A 20,068-nucleotide genomic window follows, 5' to 3' on the forward strand; every position below is an offset into this window, starting at 1 on the left:
GGAAGGCGTCGTACGGTCGTTGATAGGTAGGAATCGTACGGTCGTTGATATGAAGAAGTCGCACGGTATAAGTTAGAGTCTATCGAGTAGCCACCAACTCCTTATTTTACAAAGAAACCATTAGCTTCAGCTTATGTCTACGTCATAAACCGTGTGGGTATACCACGTGATAAATTGCGTCATAAATGCTACGTCGGAAAGCAATATATGGCTTTGAATGAAGACTTAAAACAAAGATTACTTTTTTAAATGAATCATAGCGCAGTCTACGCCGCTTACAGAGCCCCGCATTTTATATTTTACTAGAGTTTGATTGAGAGTTTAAATTCTTAACACACTTCGAGAAACCTTTTCGCAGAACCGATGCCTGATATAGCACTGTCAAAATATTATTTTGGAAACAGGTTTGTCGAAGTGTTTGAAGAAACTAATCACCTAATCCAACTCCGGTAATAATACGAAGGCGGCGCTCTTTAATTCGCATAGACTTCCCTTTGTTTTATTTAAAATGGTGTAGAAAAAGAAAAGGGTTATCTGTGTTATCATTTTATCATCAAATTTTCACTGTACGCAAAATATTTCCTTCCGACATAGTATATGACGTAATTTATCACGTGGTATACACACCGTCTCCGGAAGGTCGTGGGTTCGATCCCTGGCCGCGTCATACCGAAAAACGTTTAAAGTTGGTACATGTACGCCCCTTGCCTAACGCTCGGCATTTAAAGGGTAGTGCTTGGAGAAGTGGTGTACTCAGTACTGGTTAGACCCAGGAAAGTTGTATTCCGTGTTTCGGTGTATCCCACCACTGTCTCTTCCGCGTTATGTCCCTTTAGCAAAAACTAAGAAACCCCGTTGAAAAAAGTGCTTGCCCTTTCAAGGGGTATCCTTTGACCGCAAGGTCTAAAGAAATACATACAAATACACACTGTTTAAAAAAAACGTAACGTTTGAATGGATCCGGTAACGTTCACGATTGTGCGTTGGCGCGAGGACTAGAAACGAAATCACGATTGTTATTCAAATAATCATTCATTGTGCAAACACAATAATTTAGAATTTTACGAAAGCACGACAGGAATAAGGTATAGAGAATATTTGTTTATATCAGTGTAAGATTGATATTTAATTCACAGAGTGAGGACCAACAACTATATCTCACGAGTGGCGTAACTACGAGTGAAATATTTACATTTGGTGTTCACGAGGTGAAATATATGAGATATCACACTGAAACCAAAATTGTTCTTTCTATTTTATGCCTAAAACGGATATAAACTGAGTTAAATGACATTTAATTGTACTTTAAAAAGGCGCGCCTTATTGTTTGCGGATGTAGCTTCAAATTAAATATGACGAATTAAAAATTGAGTCCAAACCCTGTACGCGCTTCCATTTGAGAGCGGGCTAAACTTTCAAAACAGTATAGCTATTATTACACTTTTTTATAACAGCGATTTATCATTTTCATTTCATTGAATAATCCCTACAAATTACCGGAAAGCTTACAAATATTTTCAATTATTTCAATAAAGCAATAATACGAACCTCATCAACCATTAATTATGTGCAAAATATCAATACTTCAGACACTTATACATCTGAAAATATTTATACACATGCATAAACTATAAGTAAAATATAATTGATCATTTTCCCCAGTCATAAAAATCATACCTGTCTCTACTGTCCCTGGTGCTACTGTAACTGCTTTTCCTGGTGCTGTTGTAGTTGCTGTACCTGGTGCTGTTGTACCTGTTGTCCCTGGAGCTGTTGTACCTACTGTCACTGGCGCTGTTGTAGTTGCTGTTTCTGGTGTTGTTGTACCTGATGTCCGTTGTGCTGTTGTCACTGCTGTCCCTGGTGCTATTGTAACTGCTGTTCCTGGTACTGTTGTAAACGCTGTCCCTGGTGATGTTGTAATTGCTGTTCCTGGTGCTGTTGTAACTGCTGTCCCTGGTGCTACTGTAACTACTGTCCCTGGTAATGCTGTAACTACTGTTCCTGGTGTTGTTGTAACTTCTGTACCTGGTGCTACTGTAGATGCTGTCCCTGGTGCTGTTGTAAATGCTGTCGCTGGTGCTGCTGTTACTACTGTGCCTGGTGCTATTGAAACTGTTGTCCCTGGTGCTGTTGTAACTCCTGTCCCTGGTGCTGTTGTAACTGCTGTCCCTGGTGCTGTTGTAACTACTGTCCCTGGTGCTGTTGTAACTGCTGTCCCTCGTGCTGTTGTAGCGGCTGTCCCTAGTGCTGTTGTAACAACAGTCCCTGGTGCTGTTGTTACTGTTGTCCCTGGTGCTGTTGTAATTACTGTACCTGGTGCTGTTGTAACTGCTGTCCCTACTGGTGTTGTAGCTGCTGTTCCTGGTGCAGTTGTAACTGCTGTCCATGGTGCTGTTGTGACTGCTGTCCTTGGTGCTGTTGTAACTACTATCTCTGGTACTGTTGTCCCTGGTGCTGCTGTAACTACTGTCAATGGTGTTGTTGTAAATGTTGTCCCTGGTGCTGTTGTAACTACTGTCCCTGGTGTTGTTGTAACTGCAGTCCCTGGTGCTGTTGAAATTCCTGTCCCTGGTGCTGTTGTAACTGTGGTCCCTGGTGCTGTTGTAATCCCTGTCCCTGGTGATGTTGTTGATGCTGTCCCTGGTTGTGTTGTTACTCCTGTCACTGGTGCTGTTGTAACTGTTGTCCCTGATGGTGTTGTAACTACTGTCCCTGGTGCTGTTGTAATTACTGTCCCTGGTGCTGTTGTAACTGCTGTTCCTGGTATTGTTGAAATTCCTGTCTCTTGTGCTGTTGTAACTGCTGTCCCTGATGCTGTTGTAACAGTTGTCCCTGGTGCTGCAGTAACTGCTGTCCCTGGTTGTGTCGTTACTATTGTCCCTGGTGCTGCTGTAGCTGCTGTCCCTGGTGCTGTTGTTACTGCTATCCCTTGAGCTGTTGTTGCTAATGTCCCTGGTGCAGCTGTAGCTGTTGTCCATGGTGCTGTTGTAATTCCTGTCCCTGGTGCTGTTGTAACTCCTTTCCCTGGTGCTGCTGTTACTGTTGTCCCTGGTGCTATTGAAACTGTTGTCCCTGGTGCTATTGAAACTGTTGTCCCTGGTGCTGTTGTAATTCCCGTTCCTGGTGCTGTTGTAACTGCTGTCCCTGGTGCCTTTGTAACTGCTGTCCCCGATGCTGTTATAACAACTGTCCCTTGCGCTGTTGTAACTGCTGTCCCTGGTGCTGCTGTTACTGCTGTCCCTGGTGCTGTTGTAACTGTTGTCCCTGGTGCTACTGTAGCTGCTGTCCGTGGTGTTGTTGTAACTGCTGTCCCTAGTGTTGTTGTAACTGTTGTCCCTGGTGTTGTTGTACCAACTGATCCAGTTGGTGTTGTAACTACTGTCCCTGGTGCTGTTGTAATTACTGTCCCTGGTGCTGTTGTAACTGTTGTCCCTGGTGCTGTTATAATTCCTGTCCCTGGTGCTGTTGTAACTGCTGTCCCTGATGCTGTTGTAACAGTTATCCCTGGTGCTGCAGTAACTGCTGTCCGTGGTGCTGTTGTGACTGCTGTCCCTGGTGCTGCTGTAACTGCTGTTCCTGGTGTTGTTGTAACTGTTGTCCCTGGTGCTGTTGTACCAACTGGTCCTGGTGGTGTTGTAACTACTGTCCCTGGTGCTGTTGTAATTACTGTCTCTGGTGCTGTTGTTACTGTTGTCCCTGGTGCTGTTATAATTCCTGTACCTGGTGCTGTTGTAACTGCTGTCCCTGATGCTGTTGTAACAGTTATCCCTGGTGCTGCAGTAACTGCTGTCCGTGGTGCTGTTGTGACTGCTGTCCCTGGTGCTGTTGTTACTGTTGTCCCTGGTGCTGTTGTAACTGCTGTCCCTGGTGCTGTTGTGGCTGCTGTCCATGGTGCTGTTGTAACTGCTGTCACTGAGGCAGTTGTTACTGTAGTCCCTGGTGCTGTTGTAACTGTTGTCCCAGGTGCTGTTGTTGCTAATGTCCCTGGTGCTGATGTTACTTCAGTCCCTGGTGCTGTTGTCACTGTTGTCCATAGTGCTGCTGTAATTGATGTCCCTGGTGCCGCTGTAACTGTTGTCCCTGGTGCTTCTGTAGCTGCTGTCCGTGGTGCTGTTGTTACTTCTGTCCCTGGAGCTGTTGTAACTGCTGTCCATGGTGCTGCTGTAATTGATGTCCCTGGTGCTGCTCTAACTGTTGTCCCTGGTGCTGTTGTTATTCCTGTCCCTGGTGCTGTTGTAACTCCTGTCCCTGGTGCTGCTGTTACTGTTGTCCCTGGTGCTATTGAAACTGTTGTCCCTGGTGCTGTTGTAATTCCTGTCCCTGGTGCTGTTGTAACTGCTGTCCCTGGTGCTTTTGTAACAACTGTCCCTGGTGCTTTTGTAACAACTGTACTTTGTGCTGTTGTAACTGCTGTCCCTGGTGCTGCTGTTGCTGCTGTCCCTGGTGATGTTGTAACTGTTGTCCCTGATGCAACTGTAGCTGCTGTTCCTGGTGCTGTTGTAACTGCTGTCCCTGGTGCTGTTGTAACTGCTGTTCCTGATGTTGTTGTAACTGCTGTCCCTGGTGCTGCAGTAACTGCTGTCCCTGGTTGTGTCGTTACTGTTGTCCCTGGTGCTGCTGTAGCTGCTATCCCTGGTGCTGTTGTTACTGCTGTCCCTGGAGCTGTTGTTGCTAATGTCCCTGGTGCTGATGTTACTTCTGTCTCTGGTGCTGTTGTCACTGTTGTCCATGGTGCTGCTGTAATTGATGTCCCTGGTGCTGCTGTAACTGTTGTCACTGGTGCTGCTGTAGCTGCTGTCCCTGGTGCTGTTGTTACTGCTGTCCCTGGAGCTGTTGTTGCTAATGTCCCTGGTGCTGTTGTAACTCCTGTCCCTGATACTGCTGTAACTGTTGTTCCTGGTGCTATTGAAACTGTTGTCCCTGCTGCTGTAGCTGCTGTCCCTGGCGCTGTTGTTACTGCTGTCCCTGGAGCTGTTGTTGCTAATGTCCTTGGTGCTGTTGTAACTCCTGTCCCTGGTACTGCTGTAACTGTTGTTCCTGGTGCTATTGAAACTGTTGTCCCTGCTGCTGTAGCTGCTGTCCCTGGCGCTGTTGTTACTGCTGTCCCTGGAGCTGTTGTTGCTAATGTCCCTGGAGCTGTTGTTAATGCTGTCCCTGCTGCTGTTGCTGCTGTCCCTGGCGCTGTTGTTACTGCTGTCCCTGGTGCTGTTGTTGCTAATGTCCCTGGTGCTGATGTTACTACTGTCCCTGGCGCTGTTGTTACTGCTGTCCCTGGTGCTGTTGTTGCTAATGTCCCTGGTGCTGTTGTTACTGCTGTCCCTGGAGCTGTTGTTGCTAATGTCCCTGGAGCTGTTGTTACTGCTGTCCCTGCTGCTGTTGCTGCTGTCCCTGGCGCTGTTGTTACTGCTGTCCCTGGTGCTGTTGTTGCTAATGTCCCTGGTGCTGATGTTACTACTGTCCCTGGCGCTGTTGTTACTGCTGTCCCTGGTGCTGTTGTTGCTAATGTCCCTGGCGCTGTTGTTACTGCTGTCCCTGGTGCTGTTGTTACTACTGTCCCTGGCGCTGTTGTTACTGCTGTCCCTGGCGCTGTTGTTGCTAATGTCCCTGGCGCTGTTGTTACTGCTGTCCCTGGTGCTGTTGTTACTACTGTCCCTGGCGCTGTTGTTACTGCTGTCCCTGGCGCTGTTGTTACTGCTGTCCCTGGTGCTGATGTTACTACTGTCCCTGGTGCTGCTGTAGCTGCTGTCCCTGGCGCTGTTGTTACTGCTGTCCCTGGTGCTGTTGTTGCTAATGTCCCTGGTGCTGATGTTACTTCTGTCTCTGGTGCTGTTGTCACTGTTGTCCATGGTGCTGCTGTAATTGATGTCCCTGGTGCTGCTGTAACTGTTGTCACTGGTGCTGCTGTAGCTGCTGTCCCTGGCGCTGTTGTTACTGCTGTCCCTGGTGCTGTTGTTGCTAATGTCCCTGGTGCTGATGTTACTACTGTCCCTGGTGCTGTTGTCACTGTTGTCCATGGTGCTGTTGTTATTCCTGTCCCTGGTGCTGTTGTAACTACTGTCCCTGGTGCTGCTGTTACTGTTGTCCCTGGTGCTATTGAAACTGTTGTCCCTGGTGCTATTGAAACTGTTGTCACTGATGCTGTTGTAATTCCTGTCCCTGGTGCTGTTGTAATCCCTGTCCCTGGTGCTATTGTAGATGCTGTCCCTGGTTGTGTTGTTACTCCTGTCCATGGTGCTGTTGTAACTGTTGTCCCTGATGGTGTTGCAACTACTGTCCCTGGTGCTGTTGTAACTACTGTCCCTGGTGCTGTTGTAACTGCTGTTCCTGGTAATATTGAAATTCCTGTCTCTGGTGCTGTTGTAACTGCTGTCCCTGATGCTGTTGTAACAGTTGTCACTGGTGCTGCAGTAACTGCTGTCCCTGGTTGTGTCGTTACTGTTGTCCCTGGTGCTGCTGTAGCTGCTGTCCATGGTGCTGTTGTTTCTGCTGTCCCTGGAGCTGTTGTTGCTAATGTCCCTGGTGCTGATGTTACTTCTGTCCCTGGTGCTGTTGTCACTGTTGTCCATGGTGCTGCTGTAATTGATGTCCCTGGTATTGCTGTGACTGTTGTCCCTGGTGCTGCTGTAGCTGCAGTCCCTGGTGCTGTTGTTACTACTGTCCCTGGCGCTGTTGTTACTGCTGTCCCTGGTGCTGTTGTTGCTAATGTCCCTGGTGCTGATGTTACTGCTGTCCCTGGTGCTGTTGTTACTACTGTCCCTCGAGCTGTTGTTACTGCCGTCCCTGGTGCTGTTGTTACTGCTGTCCCTGGTGCTGCTGTAATTGATGTCCCTGGTGCAGCTGTAACTGTTGTTATGCCTGTCCCTGGTGCTATTGAAACTGTTGTCCCTGGTGCTGTTGTAATTCCTGTCCCTGTTGCTGTTGTCACTGCTGTCCCTGGTGCTGCTGTTGCTGCTGTCCCTGGTGCTGTTGTAACTGTTGTCCCTGGTGCTATTGTAGCTGCTGTCCGTGGTGTTGTTGTAACTGCTGTCCCTGGGGCTCTGGTACTTGTTGTCCCTTGTGCTGTTGTAACTGCTGTCCCTCCTGCTGTTGTAAATGCTGTCCCTGGTGCTTTTGTTACTGTTGTCCCTGCTGCTGTTGTAGCCGCTGTCCCTGGTGCTGTTGTAACTGCTATCCCTGGTGCTGTTGTAATGCCTGTCCCTGGTGCTGTTGTTACTACTGTCCCTGGTGCTGTGGTAACTGTTGTCTCTTGTACTGCTGTAACTTCTGTTCCTGGTGCTGTTGTAACTGCTGTCCCTTGTGCTGTTGTAACTGCTGTTCCTGGTGTTGTTGTAACTGTTGTCCCTGGTGCTGTTGTAGCAACTGATCCTGGTGGTGTAAGAGTTGTCCCTGGTGCTGCAGTAACTGCTGTCCCTGGTTGTGTCGTTACTGTTGTCCCTGGTGCTGCTGTCCCTGGCGCTGTTGTTACTGCTGTCCCTGGAGCTGTTGTTGCTAATGTCCCTGGTGCTGATGTTACTACTGTCCCTGGTGCTGTTGTCACTGTTGTCCATGGTGCTGCTGTAACTGTTGTTATTCCTGTCCCTGGTGCTGATGTTACTGCTGTCCCTGGAGCTGTTGTCACTGTTGTCCCTGGTGCTGCTGTAGCTGCTGTCCCTGGTGCTGTTGTTACTGCTGTCCCTGGAGCTGTTGTTGCTAATGTCCCTGGTGCTGATGTTACTACTGTCCCTGGTACTGTTGTCACTGTTGTCCCTGGTGCTGCTGTAACTGTTATTATTCCTGTCCCTGGTGCTGTTGTAAATCCTGTCCCTGGTGCTGCTGTTACTGTTGTCCCTGGTGCTGTTGAAACTGTTGTCCCTGGTGCTGTTGTAATTCCTGTCACTGGTGCTGTTGTAACTGCTGTCCCTGGTGCTTTTGTAACTGCTGTCCCCGGTGCTGTTGTAACAACTGTCCTTTGTGCTGTTGTAACTGCTGTCCCTGGTGCTCCTGTTGCTGCTGTCCCTGGTGATGTTGTAACTGTTGTCCCTGGTGCAACTGTAACTGCTGTCCCTGGTGTTGTTGTAACTGCTGTCCCTGGTGCTGTTGTTGCTAATGTCCCTGGTGCTGATGTTACTACACTCCCTGGTGCTGTTGTCAGTGTTGTCCATGGTGCTGCTGTAATTGATGTCCCTGGTGCTGCTGTAACTGTTGTCCCTGGTGCTGTTGTTATTCCTGTCCTTGGTGCTGTTGTAACTCCTGTCCCTGGTACTGCTGTAACTTTTGATCCTGGTGCTATTGAAACTGTTGTCCCTGCTGCTGTAGCTGCTGTCCCTGGCGCTGTTGTTATTGCTGTCACTGGAGCTGTTGTTGCTAATGTCCCTGATGTTACTACTGTCCCTGGTGCTGTTGTCACTGTTGTCCATGGTGCTGCTGTAATTGATGTCCCTGGTGCTATTGAAACTGTTGTCCCTGGTGCTGTTGTAATTCCTGTCCCTGGTGTTGTTGTAACTGTTGTCCCTGGTGCTGTTGTAACTCCTGTCCCTGGTGCTGCTGTTACTGTTGTCCCTGGTGCTATTGAAACTGTTGTCCCTGGTGCTGTTGTAATTCCTGTCCCTGGTGCTGTTGTAACTGTTGTCCCTGGTGCTGTTGTACCAACTGATCCTGGTGTTGTTGTAACTATTGTCCCTGGAGCTGTTGTACCTACTGTCACTGGCGCAGTTGTAGCTGCTGTTTCTGAGGTTGTGGTACCTGTTGTCCCTTGTGCTGTTGTAACTACTGACCCTGGTGCTGTTGTAACTCCTGTCCCTGGTGCTGTTGTAATACCTGTCCCTTGTGCTGTTGTAATTGCTGTCTCTGATGCTGTTGTAACAGTTGTCCCTGGTGCTGCAGTTACTGCTGTCCCTGGTGCTGTTGTTACTTTTGTCCCCTGTGTTGTTGTAACTGCTGTCCCTGGTGCTGTTGTGACTGCTGTCCCTGGTGCTGTTGTTACTGTTGTCCCTGATGTTGTTGTAACAGTTGTCCCTGGTGCTGCAGTAAATGCTGTCCCTTGTGCTGTTGTAATCCCTGTCCCTGGTGCTGTTGTGACTGCTGTCCCTGGTGCAGTTGTAACTAATGTCCCTGGTGCTGTTGTTACTGTTTTCCCTGTTGCTGCTGTAACTACTGTCCCTGGTGTTGTTGTAAATGTTGTCCCTGGTGCTGTTGTAATCACTGTCCCTGGTGTTGTTGTAACTGCTGTCCCTGGTGCTGTTGTAATTCCTGTCCCTGGTGCTGTTGTAACTGTGGTTCCTTGTGCTGTTGTAATCCCTGTCCCTGGTGCTGTTGTAGATGCTGTCCCTGGTTGTGTTGTTACTCCTGTCCATGGTGCTGTTGTAAGTGTTGTCCCTGATGGTGTTGCAACTACTATCCCTGGTGCTGTTGTAACTACTGTCCCTGGTGCTGTTGTAACTGCTGTTCCTGGTAATATTGAAATTCTTGTCTCTGGTGCTGTTGTAACTGCTGTCCCTGATGCTGTTGTAACAGTTGTCCCTGGTGCTGCAGTAACTGCTGTCCCTGCTTGTGTCGTTACTGTTGTCCCTGGTGCTGCTGTAGCTGCTGTAGCTGCTGTCCCTTGTGCTGTTGTTACTGCTGTCCCTGGAGCTGTTGTTGCTAATGTCCCTGGTGCTGATGTTACTTCTGTCCCTGGTGCTGTTGTCACTGTTGTCCATGGTGCTGCTGTAATTGATATCCCTGGTATTGCTGTAACTGTTCTCCCTGGTGCTGCTGTAGCTGCTGTCCCTGGTGCTGTTGTTACTGCTGTCCCTGGAGCTGTTGTTGCTAATGTCCCTGGTGCTAATGTTACTACTGTCCCTGGTGCTGTTGTCACTGTTGTCCATGGTGCTGCTGTAATTGATGTCCCTGGTGCTGCTGTAACTGTTGTTATTCCTGTCCCTGGTGCTGTTGTAACTCCTGTCCCTGGTGCTGCTGTTACTGTTGTCCCTGGTGCTATTGAAACTGTTGTTCCTGGTGCTGTTGTAATTCCTGTCCCTGGTGCTGTTGTAACTGCTGTCCCTGGTGCTTTTGTAACTGCTGTCCCCGGTGCTGTTGTAACAACTGTCCCTTGTGCTGTTGTAACTCCTGTCCCTGGTGCTGCTGTTGCTGCTGTCCCTGGTGCTGTTGTAACTGTTGTCCCTGGTGCTACTGTAGCTGCTGTCCGTGGTGGTGTTGTAACTGCTGTCCCTGGTGCTCTGGTAACTGTTGTCCCTTGTGCTGTTGTAACAACTGTCCTTTGTGCTGTTGTAACTGCTGTCCCTGGTGCTGCTGTTGCTGCTGTCCCTGGTGATGTTGTAACTGTTGTCCCTGGTGCAACTGTAGCTGCTGTTCCTGGTGTTGTTGTAACTGCTGTTCCTGATGTTGTTGTAACTGCTGTCCCTGGTACTGTTGTTATTCCTGTACCTTGTGCTGTTGTAACTGTTGTCCCTGGTGCTGTTGTACCAACTGATCCTGGTGTTGTTGTAACTATTGTCCCTGGAGCTGTTGTACCTAATGTCACTGGCGCAGTTGTAGTTGCTGTTTCTGGTGTTGTGGTACCTATTGTCCCTTGTGCTGTTGTAACTACTGACCCTGGTGCTGTTGTAACTCCTGTCCCTGGTGCTGTTGCAATACCTGTCCCTGGTGCTGTTGTAATTGCTGTCCCTGATGCTGTTGTAACAGTTGTCCCTGGTGCTGCAGTTACTGCTGTCCCTGGTGCTGTTGTTACTTTTATCCCCTGTGTTGTTGTAACTGCTGTCCCTGGTGCTGTTGTGACTGCTGTCCCTGGTGCTGTTGTTACTGTTGTCCCTGACGTTGTTATAACAGTTGTCCCTGGTGCTGCAGTAAATGCTGTCCCTTGTGCTGTTGTAACTGCTGTCCCTGGTGCTGTTGTGACTGCTGTCCCTGGTGCAGTTGTAACTAATGTCCCTGGTGCTGTTGTTACTGTTTTCCCTGTTGATGCTGTAACTACTGTCCCTGGTGTTGTTGTAAATGCTGTCCCTGGTGCTTTTGTTACTGTTGTCCCTGCTGCTGTTGTAGCCGCTGTCCCTGGTGCTGTTGTAACTGCTGTCCCTGGTGCTGTTGTAATGGCTGTCCCTGGTGCTGTGGTATCTGTTGTCTCTTGTACTGCTGTAACTTCTGTTTCTGGTGCAGTTGTAACTGCTGTCCCTGGTGCTGTTGTAACTGCTGTCCCTGGTGCTGTTGTAGCAACTGATCCTGGTGGTGTAACAGTTGTTCCTGGTGCTGCAGTAACTGCTGTCCCTGGTTGTGTCGTTACTGTTGTCCCTGGTGCTGCTGTAGCTGCTGTCCCTGGTGCTGTTGTTACTGCTGTCCCTGGAGCTGTTGTTGCTAATGTCCCTGGTGCTGATGCTACTATACTCCCTGTTGCTGTTGTCACTGCTGTCCATGGTGCTGCTGTAATTGATGTCCCTGGTGCTGCTGTAACTGTTGTCCCTGGTGCTGTTGTTATTCCTGTCCTTGGTGCTGTTGTAACTCCTGTCCCTGGTACTGCTGTAACTGTTGTTCCTGGTGCTATTGAAACTGTTGTCCCTGCTACTGTAGCTGCTGTCCCTGGCGCTGTTGTTACTGCTGTCCCTGGAGCTGTTGTTGTTAATGTCCCTGGTGCTGATGTTACTACTGTCCCTGGTGCTGTTGTCACTGTTGTCCATGGTGCTGCTGTAATTGATGTCCCTGGTGCTGCTGTAACTGTTGTCCCTGGTGCTGTTGTTATTCCTGTCCCTGGTGCTGTTGTAAATCCTGTCCCTGGTGCTGCTGTTACCGTTGTCCCTGGTGCTATTGAAACTGTTGTCCCTGGTGCTGTTGTAATTCCTGTCCCTGGTGCTGTTGTAACTGCTGTCCCTGGTGCTTTTGTAACTGCCGTCCCCGGTGCTGTTGTAACAACTGTCCCTTGTGCTGTTGTAACTGCTGTCTCTGGTGCTGCTGTTGCTGCTGTCACTGGTGTTGTTGTAACTGCTGTTAATGGTGATGTTGTAACTGTTGTCCCTTGTGCTGTTGTAACTGCTGTCTCTACTGCTGTTGTAGCCGCTGTCCCTGGTGCTGTTGTAACTGCTATCCCTGGTGCTGTTGTAAGTGCTGTCCCTGGTGCTGTTGTAACTACTGTCCCTGGTGCTATGGTAACTGTTGTCTCTGGTGCTGCTGTAACTTCTGTTCCTGGTGCTGTTGTAACTGCTGTCCCTGGTGCTGTTGTAACTGCTGTTCCTGGTGTTGTTGTAACTGTTGTCCCTTTTGCTGTTGTACCAACTGATCCTGGTGGTGTTGTAACTACTGTCCCTGGTGCTGTTGTAATTAATGTCCCTGCTGCTGTTGTAACTGTTGTCCCTGGTACTGTTATAATTCCTGTCCCTGGTGCTGTTGTAACTGCTGTCCCTGATGCTGCTGTGACTGCTGTGCCTGGTGCTGTTGTCCCTGGTGCTGTTGAAACTGCTGTCCCTGGTCCTGTTGTGGCTGCTGTCCCTGATGCTGCAGTACCTACTTTCTCTGGTGTTGTTGTTACTGTTGTCCCTGGTGCTGCTGTACCTGCTGTTCCTGGTGCTGTTGTAAATGTTGTCCCTGGTCCTGTTGCAACCACTGTCCCTGGTGTTGTTGTAACTGCCGTCCCTGGTGCTGTTGTAATTCCTGTCCCTCGTGCTGTTGTAACAGTTGTCCCTGGTGCTGTTGTAATCCCTGTCACTGTTGCTGTTGAAACTGCTGTCCCTGGTGCTGTTGTAATTCCTGACCCTGGTGCTGTTGTAACTGTACTCCCTGGTGTTGTTGTAACTACTGTCCCTGGTGCTACTGTAATTTCTATCCCTGGTGCTGTTGTAATTGCTGTCCCTGGTGCTGTTGTAATTCCTGTCCCTGGTGCTGTTGTAACTGCTGTCCCTGTAACAGTTGTCCCTGGTGCTGTTGTGACAGCTGTCCCTGGTGCTGTTGTGACAGTTGTCCCTGGTGCTGTTGTAACTGCTGTTCCTGGTGCTGTTGTACCAACTGTTCCTGTTGGTGTTGTTACTACTGTCCCTGGTGCTGTTGTGACTGTTGTCCCTGGTGCTGTTGTAACTGCTGTCCCTGGTGCTGTTGTAACTGCTGTCCCTGGTGCTGTTGTGACTGCTGTCCCTGGTGCTGTTGTGACAGCTGTCCCTGGTGCTGTTGTTACTGTTGTCCCTGGTGCGGCTGTAGCTGCTGTCCCTGGTGCTGTTGTTACTGCTGTCCCTGGAGCTGTTGTTGCTAATGTCCCTGGTGCTGATGTTACTTCTCTCCCTGGTGCTGTTGTCACTGTTGTCCCTGGTGCTGTTGTCACTGTTGTCCATGGTGCTGCTGTAATTGATGCCCCTGGTATTGCTGTAACTGTTGTCCCTGGTGCTGCTGTAGCTGCTGTCCCTGGTGCTGTTGTTACTGCTATCCCTGGAGCTGTTGTTGCTAATGTCCCTGTTGCTGATGTTACTACTGTCCCTGGTACTGTTGTCACTGTTGTCCCTGGTGCTGCTGTAACTGTTGTTATTCCTGTCCCTGTTGCTGTTGTAACTCCTGTCCCTGGTGCTGCTGTTACTGTTGTCCCTGGTGCTATTGAAACTGTTGTCCCTGGTGCTGTTGTAATTCCTGTCCCTGGTGCTGTTGTAACTGCTGTCCCTGGTGCTTTTGTAACTGCTGTCCCCGGTGCTGTTGTAACAACTGTCCCTTGTGCTGTTGTAACTGCTGTCCCTGGTGCTGCTGTTGCTGCTGTCCCTGGTGCTGTTGTAACTGATGTCCCTGGTGCTACTGTAGCTGCTGTCCGTGGTGGTGTTGTAACTGCTGTCCCTGGTGCTCTGGTAACTGTTTTCCCTTGTGCTGTTGTAACTGCTGTCCCTCCTGCTGTTGTAAATGCTGTCCCTGGTGCTTTTGTTACTGTTGTCCCTGCTGCTGTTGTAGCCGCTGTTCCTGGTGCTGTTGTAATGGCTGTCCCTGGTGCTGTGGTAACTGTTGTCTCTTGTACTGCTGTAACTTCTGTTCCTGGTGCTGTTGTAACTGCTGTCCCTGGTGCTGTTGTAACTGCTGTTCCTGGTGTTGTTGTAACTGCTGTCCCTGGTGCTGTTGTAACAGCTGTCCCTGATGCTGTTGTAACAGTTGTCCCTGGTGCTGCAGTAACTGCTGTCCCTGGTTGTGTCGTTACTGTTGTCCCTGGTGCTGCTGTAGCTGCTGTCCCTGGTGCTGTTGTTACTGCTGTCCCTGGAGCTGTTGTTGTTAATGTCCCTGGTGCTGATGTTACTTCTGTCCCTGGTGCTGTTGTCACTGTTGTCCATGGTGCTGCTGTAATTGATGTCCCTGGTATTGCTGTAACTGTTGTCCCTGGTGCTGCTGTAGCTGCTGTCCCTGGTGCTGTTGTTACTGCTGTCCCTGGAGCTGTTGTTGCTAATGTCCCTGGTACTGTTGTCACTGTTGTCCCTGGTGCTGCTGTAACTGTTGTTATTCCTGTCCCTGTTGCTGTTGTAACTCCTGTCCCTGGTGCTGCTGTTACTGTTGTCCCTGGTGCTATTGAAACTGTTGTCCCTGGTGCTGTTGTAATTCCTGTCCCTGGTGCTGTTGTAACTGCTGTCCCTAGTGCTGTTGTAACTGCTGTCCCTGGTGTTGTTGTGACTGCTGTCCCTGGTGCTGTTGTAACTCCTGTCCCTGGTGGTGTTGTAATACCTGTCCCTGGTGCTGCAGTTACTCCTGTCCCTGGTGCTGTTGTTACTTTTGTCCCCTGTGTTGTTGTAACTGCTGTCCCTGGTGCTGTTGTGACTATTGTCCCTGATGTTGTTGTAACAGTTGTCCCTGGTGCTGCAGTAAATGCTGTCCCTTGTGCTGTTGTAACTGCTGTCCCTGGTGCTGTTGTGACTGCTGTCCCTGGTGCAGTTGTAACTAATGTCCCTGGTGCTGTTGTTACTGTTTTTCCTGTTGATGCTGTAACTACTGTCCCTGGTGTTGTTGTAAATGTTGTCCCTGGTGCTGTTGTCATCACTGTCCCTGGTGTTGTTGTAACTGCTGTCCCTGGTGCTGTTCTAATTCCTGTCCCTGGTGCTGTTGTAACTGTGGTCCCTGGTGCTGTTGTAATCCCTGTCCCTGGTGCTGTTGTAGATGCTGTCCCTGGTTGTGTTGTTACTCCTGTCCATGGTGCTGTTGTAACTGTTGTCCCTGATGGTGTTGCAACTACTATCCCTGGTGCTGTTGTAACTACTGTCCCTGGTGCTGTTGTAACTGCTGTTCCTGGTAATATTGAAATTCCTGTCTCTGGTGCTGTTGTAACAGCTGTCCCTGATGCTGTTGTAACAGTTGTTCCTGGTGCTGCAGTAACTGCTGTCCCTGGTTGTGTCGTTACTGTTGTCCCTGGTGCTGCTGTAGCTGCTGTCCCTGGTGCTGTTGTTACTGCTGTCCCTGGAGCTGTTGTTGCTAATGTCCCTGGTGCTGATGTTACTTCTGTCCCTGGTGCTGTTGTCACTGTTGTCCCTGGTGCTGTTGTCACTGTTGTCCATGGTGCTGCTGTAATTGATGCCCCTGGTATTGCTGTAACTGTTGTCCCTGGTGCTGCTGTAGCTGCTGTCCCTGGTGCTGTTGTTACTGCTGTCCCTGGAGCTGTTGTTGCGAATGTCCCTGGTGCTGATGTTACTACTGTCCCTGGTACTGTTGTCACTGTTGTCCCTGGTGCTGCTGTAACTGTTGTTATTCCTGTCCCTGTTGCTGTTGTAACTCCTGTCCCTGGTGCTGCTGTTACTGTTGTCCCTGGTGCTATTGAAACTGTTGTCCCTGGTGCTGTTGTAATTCCTGTCCCTGGTGCTGTTGTAACTGCTGTCCCTGGTGCTTTTGTAACTGCTGTCCCCGGTGCTGTTGTAACAACTGTCCCTTGTGCTGTTGTAACTGCTGTCCCTGGTGCTGCTGTTGCTGCTGTCCCTGGTGCTGTTGTAACTGTTGTCCCTGGTGCTACTGTAGCTGCTGTCCGTGGTGGTGTTGTAACTGCTGTCCCTGGTGCTCTGGTAACTGTTGTCCCTTGTGCTGTTGTAACTGCTGTCCCTCCTGCTGTTGTAAATGCTGTCCCTGGTGCTTTTGTTACTGTTGTCCCTGCTGCTGTTGTAGCCGCTGTTCCTGGTGCTGTTGTAATGGCTGTCCCTGGTGCTGTGGTAACTGTTGTCTCTTGTACTGCTGTAACTTCTGTTCCTGGTGCTGTTGTAACTGCTGTCCCTGGTGCTGTTGTAACTGCTGTTCCTGGTGTTGTTGTAACTGCTGTCCCTGGTGCTGTTGTAACAGCTGTCCCTGATGCTGTTGTAACAGTTGTCCATGGTGCTGCAGTAACTGCTGTCCTTGCTTGTGTCGTTACTGTTGTCCCTGGTGCTGCTGTAGCTGCTGTCCCTGGTGCTGTTGTTACTGCTGTCCCTGGAGCTGTTGTTGCTAATGTCCCTGGTGCTGATGTTACTTCTGTCCCTGGTGCTGTTGTCACTGTTGTCCATGGTGCTGCTGTAATTGATGTCCCTGGTATTGCTGTAACTGTTGTCCCTGGTGCTGCTGTAGCTGCTGTCCCTGGTGCTGTTGTTACTGCTGTCCCTGGAGCTGTTGTTGCTAATGTCCCTGGTACTGTTGTCACTGTTGTCCCTGGTGCTGCTGTAACTGTTGTTATTCCTGTCCCTGTTGCTGTTGTAACTCCTGTCCCTGGTGCTGCTGTTACTGTTGTCCCTGGTGCTATTGAAACTGTTGTCCCTGGTGCTTTTGTAACTGCTGTCCCCGGTGCTGTTGTAACAACTGTCCCTTGTGCTGTTGTAACTGCTGTCCCTGGTGCTGCTGTTGCTGCTGTCCCTGGTGCTGTTGTAACTGTTGTCCCTGGTGCTACTGTAGCTGCTGTCCGTGGTGGTGTTGTAACTGCTGTCCCTGGTGCTCTGGTAACTGTTGTCCCTTGTGCTGTTGTAACTGCTGTCCCTCCTGCTGTTGTAAATGCTGTCCCTGGTGCTTTTGTTACTGTTGTCCCTGCTGCTGTTGTAGCCGCTGTTCCTGGTGCTGTTGTAATGGCTGTCCCTGGTGCTGTGGTAACTGTTGTCTCTTGTACTGCTGTAACTTCTGTTCCTGGTGCTGTTGTAACTGCTGTCCCTGGTGCTGTTGTAACTGCTGTTCCTGGTGTTGTTGTAACTGCTGTCCCTGGTGCTGTTGTAGCAACTGATCCTGGTGGTGTAACAGTTGTCCCTGAAGCTGCAGTAAGTGCTGTCCCTGGTTGTGTCGTTACTGTTGTCCCTGGTGCTGCTGTAGCTGCTGTCCCTGGTGCTGTTGTTACTGCTGTCCCTGGAGCTGTTGTTGCTAATGTCCCTGGTGCTGATGCTACTACTGTCCCTGGTACTGCTGTAACTGTTGTTCCTGGTGTTATTGAAACTGTTGTCCCTGCTGCTGTAGCTGCTGTCCCTTGTGCTGTTGTTACTGCTGTCCCTGGAGCTGTTGTTGCTAATGTCCCTGGTGCTGATGTTACTTCTGTCCCTGTTGCTGTTGTCACTGTTGTCCCTGGTGCTGTTGTCACTGTTGTCCATGGTGCTGCTGTAATTGATGTCCCTGGTGCTGCTGTAACTGTTGTCCCTGGTGCTGTTGTTATTCCTGTCCTTGGTGCTGTTGTAACTCCTGTCCCTGGTACTGCTGTAACTGTTGTTCCTGGTGCTATTGAAACTGTTGTCCCTTCTGCTGTAGCTGCTGTCCCTGGCGCTGTTGTTACTGCTGTCCCTGGTGCTGTTGTTGCTAATGTCCCTGGTGCTGATGTTACTACTGTCCCTGGTGCTGTTGTCACTACTGTCCATGGTGCTGCTGTAATTGATGTCCCTGGTGCTGCTGTAACTGTTGTCCATAGTGCTGCTGTAATTGATGTCCCTGGTGCTGTTGTAACTACTGTCCCTGGTGCTGTTGTATCTGCTGTCCCTTGTGATGTTGTAATTGCTGTATCTGGTGCTGTTGTAACTACTGTCCCTGGTGCTGCTGTTACTGTTGTCCCTGGTGCTATTGAAACTGTTGTCCCTGGTGCTTTTGTAACTGCTGTCCCCGGTGCTGTTGTAACAACTGTCCCTTGTGCTGTTGTAACTGCTGTCCCTGGTGCTGCTGTTGCTGCTGTCCCTGGTGCTGTTGTAACTGTTGTCCCTGGTGCTACTGTAGCTGCTGTCCGTGGTGGTGTTGTAACTGCTGTCCCTGGTGCTCTGGTAACTGTTGTCCCTTGTGCTGTTGTAACTGCTGTCCCTCCTGCTGTTGTAAATGCTGTCCCTGGTGCTTTTGTTACTGTTGTCCCTGCTGCTGTTGTAGCCGCTGTTCCTGGTGCTGTTGTAATGGCTGTCCCTGGTGCTGTGGTAACTGTTGTCTCTTGTACTGCTGTAACTTCTGTTCCTGGTGCTGTTGTAACTGCTGTCCCTGGTGCTGTTGTAACTGCTGTTCCTGGTGTTGTTGTAACTGCTGTCCCTGGTGCTGTTGTAGCAACTGATCCTGGTGGTGTAACAGTTGTCCCTGAAGCTGCAGTAAGTGCTGTCCCTGGTTGTGTCGTTACTGTTGTCCCTGGTGCTGCTGTAGCTGCTGTCCCTGGTGCTGTTGTTACTGCTGTCCCTGGAGCTGTTGTTGCTAATGTCCCTGGTGCTGATGCTACTACTGTCCCTGGTACTGCTGTAACTGTTGTTCCTGGTGTTATTGAAACTGTTGTCCCTGCTGCTGTAGCTGCTGTCCCTTGTGCTGTTGTTACTGCTGTCCCTGGAGCTGTTGTTGCTAATGTCCCTGGTGCTGATGTTACTTCTGTCCCTGTTGCTGTTGTCACTGTTGTCCCTGGTGCTGTTGTCACTGTTGTCCATGGTGCTGCTGTAATTGATGTCCCTGGTGCTGCTGTAACTGTTGTCCCTGGTGCTGTTGTTATTCCTGTCCTTGGTGCTGTTGTAACTCCTGTCCCTGGTACTGCTGTAACTGTTGTTCCTGGTGCTATTGAAACTGTTGTCCCTTCTGCTGTAGCTGCTGTCCCTGGCGCTGTTGTTACTGCTGTCCCTGGTGCTGTTGTTGCTAATGTCCCTGGTGCTGATGTTACTACTGTCCCTGGTGCTGTTGTCACTACTGTCCATGGTGCTGCTGTAATTGATGTCCCTGGTGCTGCTGTAACTGTTGTCCATAGTGCTGCTGTAATTGATGTCCCTGGTGCTGTTGTAACTACTGTCCCTGGTGCTGTTGTATCTGCTGTCCCTTGTGATGTTGTAATTGCTGTATCTGGTGCTGTTGTAACTACTGTCCCTGATGCTGTTGTAACAGTTGTCCCTGGTGCTGCAGTAAATGCTGTCCCTGGTTGTGTTGTTACTGTTGTCCCTGGTGCTGCTGTAGCTGCTGTCCCTGGTGCTATTGTTACTGCTGTCCCTGAAGCTGTTGTCACTGTTGTCCCTGGTGCTGCTGTAGCTGCTGTCCCTGGTGCTGTTGTTACTGCTGGCCTTGGAGCTGTTGTTGCTAATGTCCCTGGTGCTGATGTTACTACTGTCCCTGGTGCTGTTGTCACTGTTGTCCCTGGTGCTGCTGTAACTGTTGTTATTCCTGTCCCTGGTGCTGTTGTAACTCCTGTCCCTGGTGCTGCTGTTACTGTTGTCCCTGGTGCTATTGAAACTGTTGTCCCTGGTGCTGTTGTAATTCCTGTCCCTGGTGCTGTTGTAACTGCTGTCCCTGGTGCTGTTGTAACAACTGTCCCTTGTGCTGTTGTAACTGCTGTCCCTGGTGCTGCTGTCCCTGGTGCTGTTGTAACTGTTGTCACTGGTGCTACTGTAGCTGCTGTCCGTGGTGGTGTTGTAACTGCTGTCCCTGGTGCTCTGGTAACTGTTGTCCCTTGTGCTGTTGTAACTGCTGTCCCTCCTGCTGTTGTAAATGCTGTCCCTGGTGCTTTTGTTACTGTTGTCCCTGCTGCTGTTGTAGCCGCTGTTCCTGGTGCTGTTGTAATGGCTGTCCCTGGTGCTGTGGTAACTGTTGTCTCTTGTACTGCTGTAACTTCTGTTCCTGGTGCTGTTGTAACTGCTGTCCCTGGTGCTGTTGTAACTGCTGTTCCTGGTGTTGTTGTAACTGCTGTCCCTGGTGCTGTTGTAGCAACTGATCCTGGTGGTGTAACAGTTGT

The 20,068-nt window shown here is 49.8% G+C and overlaps 6 protein-coding genes across 6 annotated transcripts in view; 2 read left to right on the plus strand and 4 right to left on the minus strand.

The window, feature by feature from the left end:
* Nucleotides 1-1,585: 1,585 nt before the first annotated feature.
* Nucleotides 1,586-8,399, minus strand: LOC128227536 (mucin-5AC-like). Its single transcript, XM_052938185.1, has 3 exons — nucleotides 8,116-8,399; nucleotides 5,624-7,998; nucleotides 1,586-5,535 (listed from the first exon to the last, which is right to left on the minus strand). Exons 1-3 carry the CDS (start codon nucleotides 8,397-8,399, stop codon nucleotides 1,586-1,588), a joined length of 6,609 nt encoding a protein of 2,202 aa, XP_052794145.1.
* Nucleotides 8,400-8,427: 28 nt separating this feature from the next.
* Nucleotides 8,428-11,651, minus strand: LOC128227543 (mucin-5AC-like). Its single transcript, XM_052938196.1, has 3 exons — nucleotides 11,168-11,651; nucleotides 8,606-10,653; nucleotides 8,428-8,469 (listed from the first exon to the last, which is right to left on the minus strand). The coding sequence occupies exons 1-3, from the start codon at nucleotides 11,649-11,651 to the stop codon at nucleotides 8,428-8,430; spliced, it is 2,574 nt and encodes an 857-aa protein (XP_052794156.1).
* Nucleotides 11,652-12,113: 462 nt separating this feature from the next.
* Nucleotides 12,114-13,767, plus strand: LOC128227553 (calphotin-like). Its single transcript, XM_052938204.1, has 3 exons — nucleotides 12,114-12,795; nucleotides 13,114-13,571; nucleotides 13,744-13,767. The coding sequence occupies exons 1-3, from the start codon at nucleotides 12,114-12,116 to the stop codon at nucleotides 13,765-13,767; spliced, it is 1,164 nt and encodes a 387-aa protein (XP_052794164.1).
* Nucleotides 13,768-13,860: 93 nt separating this feature from the next.
* Nucleotides 13,861-16,436, minus strand: LOC128227565 (probable serine/threonine-protein kinase clkA). Its single transcript, XM_052938216.1, has 3 exons — nucleotides 15,098-16,436; nucleotides 14,129-14,913; nucleotides 13,861-14,046 (listed from the first exon to the last, which is right to left on the minus strand). The coding sequence occupies exons 1-3, from the start codon at nucleotides 16,434-16,436 to the stop codon at nucleotides 13,861-13,863; spliced, it is 2,310 nt and encodes a 769-aa protein (XP_052794176.1).
* Nucleotides 16,437-16,985: 549 nt separating this feature from the next.
* Nucleotides 16,986-19,752, plus strand: LOC128227572 (elastin-like). Its single transcript, XM_052938228.1, has 3 exons — nucleotides 16,986-17,973; nucleotides 18,106-19,589; nucleotides 19,729-19,752. The coding sequence occupies exons 1-3, from the start codon at nucleotides 16,986-16,988 to the stop codon at nucleotides 19,750-19,752; spliced, it is 2,496 nt and encodes an 831-aa protein (XP_052794188.1).
* A 93-nt stretch (nucleotides 19,753-19,845) lies between these two features.
* LOC128227575 (uncharacterized) overlaps nucleotides 19,846-20,068 on the minus strand; it is a 41,852-nt gene continuing 41,629 nt past the window's right edge. The window contains exon 39 of the mRNA XM_052938244.1: nucleotides 19,846-20,049. Within this exon, the coding sequence (XP_052794204.1) occupies nucleotides 19,846-20,049 (204 nt within the window). The remainder of the gene's footprint in view (nucleotides 20,050-20,068) is intronic.

Source organism: Mya arenaria, chromosome 1 (genome assembly GCF_026914265.1).
Source record: "Mya arenaria isolate MELC-2E11 chromosome 1, ASM2691426v1".
In the NCBI taxonomy this organism is placed as follows: Eukaryota; Metazoa; Mollusca; class Bivalvia; order Myida; family Myidae; genus Mya; species Mya arenaria.